This window comes from Lacerta agilis, chromosome 1 (genome assembly GCF_009819535.1).
Source record: "Lacerta agilis isolate rLacAgi1 chromosome 1, rLacAgi1.pri, whole genome shotgun sequence".
NCBI lineage: Eukaryota > Metazoa > Chordata > Lepidosauria > Squamata > Lacertidae > Lacerta > Lacerta agilis.
In genome coordinates, this window is record NC_046312.1 from 11432847 (window position 1) to 11442906 (window position 10060).

Genomic DNA, 10060 nt, shown 5'->3' on the forward strand with positions numbered 1-10060 from the left:
ACTGAACGACTGAACAACAACAACAAATGAAGGAGGAATCTCTTTGGCTCATGCAGAACAGCAATGTGTGTTTTTTTTTAATTTATTCTGTGTGGTTATCCATGTGAAGAAGAGGGCCTTGGGCTTGGATCTGTTGCTGCTTGCCTCCATTTTTAAAAAATAATTAATTGTGCCATTGCAACCACATGTTCCCCATGAATATGAGTGTGTTGTGGGGCAATGAATTGCCAAGCTGGAATTACATAATGGTGAATGTTGGTCTGGATGCACTTTTAAGGCCACTGGTTCCAGTAGAAAAGATTGTGTCAGCCTGTGTCCATCCATCCGTACCATGGAGGATACTTGCCTTATAAGGTTGTTTGAAGGATTATAATTAGATATTGCCTGTGAAGTGCCTTGAACCCTAGAAAGGGCTATACAGATCCTAAATATTGTGATTCTGACCTTATTGAGGCCAGAAGGTCTACCATTACACAATGAACAAGTTTTAAAAGAAAGCAGCCAAGGTGTGTTGCAACTGGGTGCTCCTGAATTGTTTTTATTGTGGGGGATTGTGGGCCCTGCCCCTTGCAATACCATTGCCTTGGACAGCTTGGAAATGGAGGTCATAGTTTAGTTATTCATAACTAATAGAAATTCAGGAACATAGAGCACTGCATTGACTCTCACTGCCTTCTGCTTATTAGTTAACAATGGTTACAATTCAACACTGAACTAAGCACACCTAAGCCCAGTGAAAACCAATGAGCTTTGGTGGGCTGGATTGTGACCAATGTCTTTCCTGGGATCCAGAGTAGTGTGTGTGCTTGCACAAAGGTGTCTCTAAATTTTTCCTTTTGGTGGCATCCTCTCACAGAGGCTGCTGCCGGGAGAGCTGAAAAACCTTGTGGACAATCTTTTACATCTCTGGATCCTAGTCTACATCTCTGCCTTAGTTTTGTCAGTTGTAACATGGCAGGTAATACTTGCTTACCTACCTCATGTAGACAAAGTAGGCTCTAGCCCGCACTCAATGATACACTTGTTAGTCTTTAGGTGCCAGAGGGTTCTTTGTGTTTGCTGCAACAGACTGCTCTGGAATAATTTTTGTATGTTTTTATGAGAATCACAGTGGGCCTCACCCTTTTGAGAAGACTAACTTTCTGACTCACAGATAATGTTGACATAACTTTGAGACTTAAATGTTTTGTTAAATAATTTGTAAAAGCGCTTTTAATTGACAGGGATCTAGGAGGACCACTGCCAAGTCAGTTTTCGTTGCTGTCACAAATAGCCCAAGAATTCTTCCCTCAAGCCATGGTGCCTTGGCGTATATGCATTTGGACAAAGTCTACCAAAGTGGCCTTTTCCCTTGCAGTTATCAAGCTTTGCTCTATAATCACTTAGGAGTGACTTTCTTACTTTACCTTGTGGCTTGCTTCCTGCTTTGTAATTTGAAATGGTATTGTTGTCCATTATCTTTGCCCAATTGACTTTTTTTTTTTTACGCTACTAACAAGATGCATACAGAATAGTAAGAGGAGGAGGGGTCCTTGTAGGCCATCTTGTCCAATCTCCTGATTGCAATAGACTATCCAGAGCTAGTGCGTCCTCAATAGGTGACTATTTGTTGTATGCAAAGCCTGCTCAAGTCTTGCAATATAGGATGCTTAAACTCTTTCCAAAGTCTGTGTCAGTTGAGCAGCCTAACTTGGGGCAACATGAACCACAGCCTACTGGGAAGTGTTCCTGTGCAACATCCAGTAAAATTAATGTGAGCTGTGCAAGAACTTTGCTTTGAATAAATCACATTCACTTCAGTGGAGCTGGCATGGAAGAACTCACTAGCACATTATGCCCAATGACATCAGGCTTTTTAGTTTGTACTTAAAGTTGACCTTTTGTTCTGTAGCCTTATTCTGTTTTAACTAATTTATGAAGAATGTCATTAAATTATTTTAATTGCAATCTGTTCTCAGTAATAGCACTGAATAAAATTCAATTTATTTTTATTTATTAGGGAATCATGTTACAGTGCACAGTGATTCCAACCAGCATAAGAAATGTGTTTCTGTACAATGCATGCTGCTCTCTTGACGGTATCCTGTTAAATATTATATTGAACATTCACTTGAAATTTGGTTATAATTAGTTTCACAGGTTACATTTAATATTCATAACCTGAAGCACATTGGTATGGTTGAATTAATAGGGTTGAGGACAGCATGGCAAGACAGTGAAAATGTCTCAATTGTGCATCACAGCAAGGACTACAGTAAAAAGGTCTGGTTCCATGCATAACACTTTTATGATGCTCTATATCACACTTGCTGATTCTAGCTGGGTGCTGGTTCGGTCAGTTTAGTTCCATCTTCATCACCATCATTGCTTCCACTTCCACTGTCATCTTGATCCTTTTTCCGTTTGAGAGGTTTTCTGCCTGAAAATGATAGAAATTAACATAGTACACAAACAGTTAACAATCATTCATCCCCCCCCAAAAAAATGATGTCATAACTTTAGCATTAGATTTGCCTGCAGACAAGTCAGACAACAAGTTAGACTCAGCTCCTTTGAATAATACAATAATAAACAGCATAACATTGATTATAATAAACCTCTTATAACACACACTGACTATTGTCCAACCAGAGGTTATGATTCATCAAATTATCAAGAATTGACCTGGCTCAGTTATCAATGGTGTTCTAAAATGTATAAGTTAGAAAAATAATAACCTTAGGGGAGAAAGTAAGTTATAAAATATGGTATGCAGCAGAACCACCCATGGTAGCCAAAAGAAAATTCTCTGATCAAATCAAAACCTAATCATCCTAGTTCCTAGTCCCTAGATATTAATATATTTTTTACAAATAAAAGTAACATTTTAGTATAAAATTAAGTTTTAATTTAAAATTTAATTTTCTACAGAAATTACTTAACTTACCTTTTTAGAACCAGTTTCTTATATCCATTTAGGCAGCCTCGATGTCTTCTAAATGTAATAAGAAGGTAAACTAATAAACTATAACTGGAATAAATTTGAAATTGGTTGTTTCAAAGAAACACTTAGTAAACATTAACAGTGAATGCTAACTAACGTCTTGCATTCAACTAAAATACTGATCAACTAGCGGCGGGCGGCTCAGTTTATATAGTGACGCAGAACTCACTAGACCCCTCTAGAAGATTCCCTCTTCTCTCTGCTACAGCCCGCTAGAGACTTCTCCTTCCCTTGAATCCCACTGGCTGGCTGACATAGATTCCTCTACCAGTCGCTAGGTGCCTCTAGATACTTCTTGGTTTTTACACCATTTCAGTGTGGTACACAACTGACTATTCGCCATCGCCCTAATTTTGTTTCGTTTCATCTCTTTATAACCATTTAATTTTTTTTGCTTCTGGGGGGGGGGCAGCTGCCCCCTTGCCCCTCGCTGGGTACGCCCATGAGCAGCAGGATGCCAGAGTGTGAAGTGGCTACCACCTGGCGCACCTCCGCTGCCCATCATAGGGAATGCTTTGCAGGTGAAGACCAACAACCTGGCTCAATACCTGGTTATGCTGTGCTACCCACAGGGGCGGTGCTAGGGGGGGCGGTAGGGGTGCCGGGGGGAGGGGGGTGACAAGCGGCGGCCCCTCCCGCCACTCCCCAAGGGGAGCCACGCGGACCGGCACCCCTGTGTGCAGCGCTGCTGCTCCCAGGGCGATGGAGCAAGTGGCGGCATGTGGAGAGTGGCGGGAGGGGCCGTCGCTTGTCACCCTCACACGCTGCCGCTTGCTCCGTCGCCCCAGGAGCAGCAGCACACGGCCGAGCGAGCACCCTGTCTGCAGCGCTGCTGCTCCCGGGGCGACTGGCAGAGCGTGTGATGTCACGCCGACACAATGTGACGTCACGACGCCCCGCCCCCAGGGGTGCGTTTCGCCGCCCCGGGTAGCACGGAGCCTTCCTCCGCCCCTGGCTACCCGCAGCCCTGAAGCTCACCAGTCAGTACCCTTTCCAAGAGGAAGGCTATAGAAGGCAAAGCACCAGCCTCAAGTCTCCACCCCCCTTGGTTTCCTAAGAAATATGCCGCTGGGCCCATGTGAAGCTTGCACTTTGAGCAGCCTGCTGAGTTCCCCAAGATATAAGAAAAAAGCCCAGCAAAATTTGTAATAGAAAGATTGGGAGGGGCAAGGTGCTCCCCAGATCTGGCAGAGATTCCAGAATTAGCTACTGTGCCTTCCACCAGTTGGCGTTTCTGTATAGTTTTCAAAGGCTACAATTTACTGGCCAGTTACCCCTGCCCTGGTATGTATCTTCAAGAAGAGGTTGCAAATGGAACTTCAATCTAGGTTCTTAACTTGAAAGAAAGGAGGGGCAGTTAGAAACAACTCTGTGCCCGTGTGAGCTCATGAGCACACAAAGAGTTAAGTGCAGGAGAAGATGGTTTAAGAAAGAAGGAAGCCGCGTTTGGGAATACAGTAGTAGTTACTTTCTCGCTGCTACATTTTGAAGAGAGCTCCTTTTTGGTGAGGAGCTGCGCCCTTTAATTAATTGAGCATCTCACGAAATCAGCAACGCCAAGCCCAATGAAATAGAAATTTTTATTTCATAAGCATTTATTCAGCGTTTGATTGTAAGAAAAGCCAGAAAACGGTTTACAAATACAGTATATATATTTGCAACAGTACGACTTACCTACAAGGAAGAGCCTCGGCCCCACCCCCTAGCGGTGTCATCAGGGCTACGGTTCCTGTGGTAGGAGGGCCCCTCCTTCGAGCCCCGCCCACACACCCTGTCATAAATCCCGCCTACCCCAGCCACGCCCACCTGTGCTTTCAACGCCGCTCTGCGTCCTTCCTTATTGGCTGACGCACCCCGTGACTTTGTATAGGTGGGGTGCGTGGCGGCGAGATCCGAAAGAAGTTTTGTGTTGCGTCGCCGCCGCCGCCGCTATTTTCCCGCGCGGGAGGGCCCAGCCAGCTACATAGAAGCGAGTGCTTTCCTGTCGGCGGCTTCTTTTGGTTCCGCCGGCCTCCTTCGGTGCGTGACGTGAGGGGAAGGGGATGCCGAAGCGCTCCTGCCCGTTCGGGGACTCTTCTCCGGTGCAGCTGAAGACCCGCGTGAGGCTGAGGGAACTGAGCCAGGGTGTCCAGGGCGAGCGCTACCGGCGCGAGGTCTTCGGTGAGGAGGCGGTGGCGGTTGGGCGCGAGGGAGGGTCTCGGCTCGCGAGAACTGAACTCTTCAGCGGGATGGGGTGGGGGGGGGTGGGGGAAGGAGTAGAATGGAGCAAAGCCCCTTTTATTCTTGAAGGGGGAGTTGTGTGAAGAGATTTCCTCCGTCTTCCCATCTCCCAGCCTTTTCTCTGCTAAGCACACAGCTCAAGCCTGCCTGGTGTTTGTTTCCTCTGAAGGGAAAACACTCTGCACACGCTCAGGGGCAGTGGTTCTTTCCTGGAGGGCGTTGTTTGCAGAGATTTCCTCCCTCTCCTCCGCACCTCTCAGCCTTTCCCTGCTAAGCACACAACCTAAATAAGCCTGTCTGGTCTTTCTTTCTGCACATGTCCAGGGATCAGTGGGTTCTTTCTCTCTTGAAGCGGACACACACACACACACCCTCGCCCTGCCTCTCAGCATTTCTAAGTATAGAGGTGCTTGACCTCGATCCTGCCTGCTTTTCCTTATGAAAGGAGAGCACTCTGCACGCGCCCAGGAATTAGTGGTACAGTTAGGCGATTTTTACACTCCAGACTTCTCTTAACTGCCTTCGCCTCTTTAAGATAGGAATGGGCATCGTGTGATGAAACACGTGGCAGACCAGCTCTGCTGTGTTTTGGGAGGATTTCTGATTCTGCTGCCTGGTGCTCTGGACTTCTACCCCAAAGTCCTCCCCTGGGGGCACTAGCACTTAGGTAATGGCATGCTATTGTGCTGCTTGACTTTCATCTTCTGTGGATGCTGAGTCAGGTTCTGTAAACAGGGCCTTTTTACAAGAGGGAAATAGGATTAAAGTACTACTCAGCAAAGGGGCGGAAAGATCTCCCCCCCCCCCCCCCGTTTTAACCTGTCAAGGAAACACAAGCGGTTGCTGGTGAGGCTGTGACAGGCTAGTTCCCCTGGCTTTGGAAACCACATGCAAATTGAAATGAATTTCTGTAAAGCTGTGGTTGCCGCTCCACTTTGAAGTTAGGCTTGAAAGAAGCATTCTGTTTTAACCAATAGAAGAAGTTGTGTACTTGATTACAAGTGTGTGTGTGTGTGGTGCCCAAGGTCCCGTCCCCCCCCCAAAGTTGGTGACTCCTGCTGATGCAGAGCCACTCTGCATTGCACTTCCTAACTTTGAATCCTGGTTACATTCTGCAGTGTGATCTCTCCTGGTAGATTCTGCAATGTGATTTTAAGATTTCCAGCTCCTTGCTAATTAATTTGGTTTCATCTCCATTGTACCTTGCTTTCTTTTTATTTGCATGTTTACTCATGCGTCTTCATCTACGTTGCACATTGGTGTGCTTTATGTATCTGGTGTAGTAGGTTTTTGTGTGTGAAACCACACAGCTTTGCTTTTGTGCACATGAATGCATTGCCACACATTGGGTGGAAGGTGCATATATCCTCCCGCCCTCCCTGTACACAAATTTTCTGTCTCTCCCCCTCATTTTCATCCCATGCCACATTTCCTATGCCCTGATTTTGTCGCAGTGTTCTTTCTGCCGCAAACTAACACAGCTGCAGAGATCTGTGCAACATAAAAACCTTTAAATGTCAAAGCTGGTATATCTGTTACACGTTTAAATCTAAGAATGCAATGCATGCTGGGAAATCAGGTTCTTATTACTGTATAAGCTGTTGCTTCGACATAAAAAAACCTTGACTTTAAGTAACAACTGGTGGTCGTAAGAGTTTGTATGTGGACTGGTGTTCTCATAATGGGGGATTGAACTCTGATGGGGATATGGTACTGGGAAAGTAGGTTCTGTTACTTGGGTTCTTGCCATCTGGGCAAGTTGTGAGCTACTTCACATTCTCAGAACCTAGTGAGTGATCTGTAGGTAGCATAAAGAGGCAGCCTTCCTTTCCTCCTATGAAGTGATCATAGAATTGTAGGAAAGGGACCACAAGGGTCATTTAGTCTACCCCCTGCAATGCAGGACACTTGTGCCCAATGTTGGGCTCGAACCTACGACCCTGAGATCAAGAGTCTCATGCTCTACCGACGGAACTAAAAACTGTTGCAGAATAGCTTTTAGGTGGTGGTGGAAATGTTTCTTTCTTTCTTGGGGAAGATGGTATTCAGTGGAGTGGAAAACCAGTTCAAGATAGTTTTCTGTTACCATCCCCACCTTGTCCTTTTTTGCAGAGAAAACAAAACAGCTGCTCTTCCGGGGTGCCCAGGCATACATGGATAACACATGGAATGGCAGCACGGCGGGAGCACAGTCACCAGAGCTGCTTGCAGGCAGACCAGAAGCTTGCTCTCGGCTTAGTTGCAGCGGACAAATGTTAATTGGGCAGGATGGAAAACTTCTACAGCCATGTGCAAGAGAAACAGGTAAGTAAATTTAGCCGGCTGTCAAGTACCTGTGCAGCGGATTCCTTTCCTGGTCACTTTTCTTTTATTGGGTTGCTGTGTTAAGTTTGGTGTAACTGTGATATGCATGTATAGAGCAATTGACTTAAATGAAGGCGCAACTTGCTCCAGTTGGGCTTCTCTGAAGGGAGGAACTGTAGCCTTGATATTTGTGTGGCATAGGGCGCAAACTGAGGCTCACAGGCCATATCCAGATGGTCTGTGGCATTTCTGTGAAGAACAGGCACAAATCCTCCCTTCAGAGCAGCTCAATAGGATTCCATATGTATCATCTAGTTTGGATTTCGGCATCACAGAACCTTGGGCTTGATGATCCTCCGGGTCCCTTCCAACTCTACAATTCTATGTAGATGGCTTGAAGGTTGCGATCTGCTTTCTGAAATGGGTGCTTTTTCTGGCACTTGATGCCGAAATCTATTCTAACATACAATCTGTACATTTCTACACAGCTCTGCCAGAATGCGTTTCCACAGCCTGCTCCTCGTGCGTAAGAACAGTTGACGTCAAAGAAACTTGCTCTCAGTGCGATCGGCACATATGCCAGAATTGCAGCAAACTCTGCAGCTGTTGCCATGTAGTTGCTTGCTCCTTGTGTTCTGTTACAGAGTAAGTGTCCGTGCGGACTAGGCACGAGTTAAAACTTCCTTCATTTGGTTTGGGACACTCTGCATGCTGAATGTAGCAAACTGGTTGGTAATAGCATTCCCTGCAAAATTGGTTTGAAGTGGGACATATGCCAAAAGCTGTAAGGAAGCAATGGCCCATTGTGTCAGAACTTTTCTCATGCCCTGGAGCAGGGTAGAAGAACCACTTCCAACCACCAGTGAGCCCAAGTCCCCAGCCCTTGCAGGCTATTTTAACGGTGTGGCAAATCAAACATGCAAGCAAAGGCACAGGCCATTGCAAGCACTGACAACCAGCTGATAAGCACCGTGTGCAAACCCCATTTCTGCCAGGTAGCAAGCCTTTACCTGGCTCACAGGTAAAGGGGCAGGAGATGGGCTTGGCTTTGGCACTAACAGTCTCATGGGCCGAATAGGGAGGCTTCTCAGCCTGGGCTGCTTTGGGAGGAAAAGAATACAGTATACATAAATAAGCTTCCCTGCAGCCAACATGAAATTGAACCATGAGTAAGCATGAATGAGGTTGGGTGATTTCCCCCCCTCCAAATACCCACACCAGCTGTTCCTGCTGTTCCTGATCTCCCTGGAACTAAGCAGGGGAGGAGTGAAGCAGGCTTATAATGTTCCTATGAGTATCCACATACTTTGCTTAGTCATTGTATGGCTTAGCATCGCATGAGAACTGTGCCATTGTTTAATTTGTTGCAGGAGTTCACGGTTACACCTGCCCATCATTGTCTGATCTCTTAAAGCAGTTGCCCCCCGTAGCTAAATGCACCCTGCGTGTACAGGTTATTCTGGTGTGGGCCCCGATTTAATCCAGCAAGGCGGTTCTTTGGTTTTTCGGCTTCCCCCACAGCTTAATTTATTCAGCCTCACGACTTCCTTGTATGTGGTAGAGGTGATGGAGCCGGCGCACTATTCCTAAACCGTACAGAACACAAAGATGCACTGAATTGCCTGTTACCTTCTGTCTTCTAGGTCCAACGATGTTGGCGAGCGAATACTTTGCAATGGCTGCTCCATGTTTGAGGACTAAAACGCTTGAAATGACAGTACTAAGTTTTAAGGACATAATTATCTCCAGGATCTGTAAAGGAACTTGTTTGTTTAAATAGCTGGACAATTCCCGCCCCACCTTCCGTCTTGCTACTGTGACGTTGGGGTGCCACTTTATAAATAGTGTATATTTCTATAACTGTAATTTTAATAGAATAAACTTTTTATATTATCTCTCGTGGAGGGTGCATTTGGCTAGCCTTGCTGGCATCTGTTCTGATAAGGTGGAAGAGGAGTTTTATTCAATTCCTTAGAAAAACAACGTAACAGAAGGCTGAAACTCAGAGGGGAGAGCTCATTCTTCAGATGCTGAGTCTCTGGTTCGACCTGTGGCTTCTTTAGATAGGGCTGAGACAAATGGGCAACTGTTGCCAGACAGTGTAGACAAAAAATGAAGCTGTTGTTGTTGTTCCTTCATGGATCACTGCCTTGTCGTGGCGAAGGGGCTTGAATTACTCAGGCAAGCTATGGACAGGTCAAGATGGACAGGTCATAGCGGAGAGTTTGGACCAAACGTGATCCACCTGGAGAAGGAACTGGCAAGCCGCTCCAGTATCCCTGCCAAGAAAACTCCATGGACAAGGACAAAGACAACGCTTTGTTAGCAGTAAAGAAATGAGCAATCTAAATTGTTTTATATATATATTTTTATAAACCTAGTCTCACAGGACTTATTTTAACTCTCCAAGTAAGAGTGTTTGGGTATGCATGAAAAGCTGAAACAACCCTGCTCACATAACCTTCAAAGAGGCTCAACCACGAACTTGTATACTCTCCTGGTACTACAGTGAGGAAGTGGTCGCGAGTCATATAAAAAATGATGCCTAGTGGT

General features: G+C 45.8%; 1 protein-coding gene and 1 long non-coding RNA gene across 3 annotated transcripts; one reads left to right on the forward strand and one right to left on the reverse strand.

Annotated features, from left to right (window-relative positions):
• Nucleotides 1-1971: 1971 nt before the first annotated feature.
• On the reverse strand, nt 1972-4984 carry LOC117040654. 2 transcript variants are annotated; one of them, XR_004425890.1, is made up of 3 exons: nt 4790-4984; nt 2927-2974; nt 1972-2419 (listed from the first exon to the last, which is right to left on the reverse strand). It is a non-coding gene; the product is annotated as an uncharacterized LOC117040654 (long non-coding RNA). The 2 variants fall into 2 exon arrangements; XR_004425889.1 differs by lacking the exon at nt 4790-4984 and adding an exon at nt 4658-4740.
• SIVA1 (SIVA1 apoptosis inducing factor) lies at nt 4975-9402 on the forward strand. The gene is made up of 4 exons (XM_033138542.1): nt 4975-5143; nt 7316-7507; nt 7996-8152; nt 9151-9402. The coding sequence occupies exons 1-4, from the start codon at nt 5026-5028 to the stop codon at nt 9206-9208; spliced, it is 525 nt and encodes a 174-aa protein (XP_032994433.1). The 5' UTR covers nt 4975-5025; the 3' UTR covers nt 9209-9402.
• Nucleotides 9403-10060: the final 658 nt, after the last annotated feature.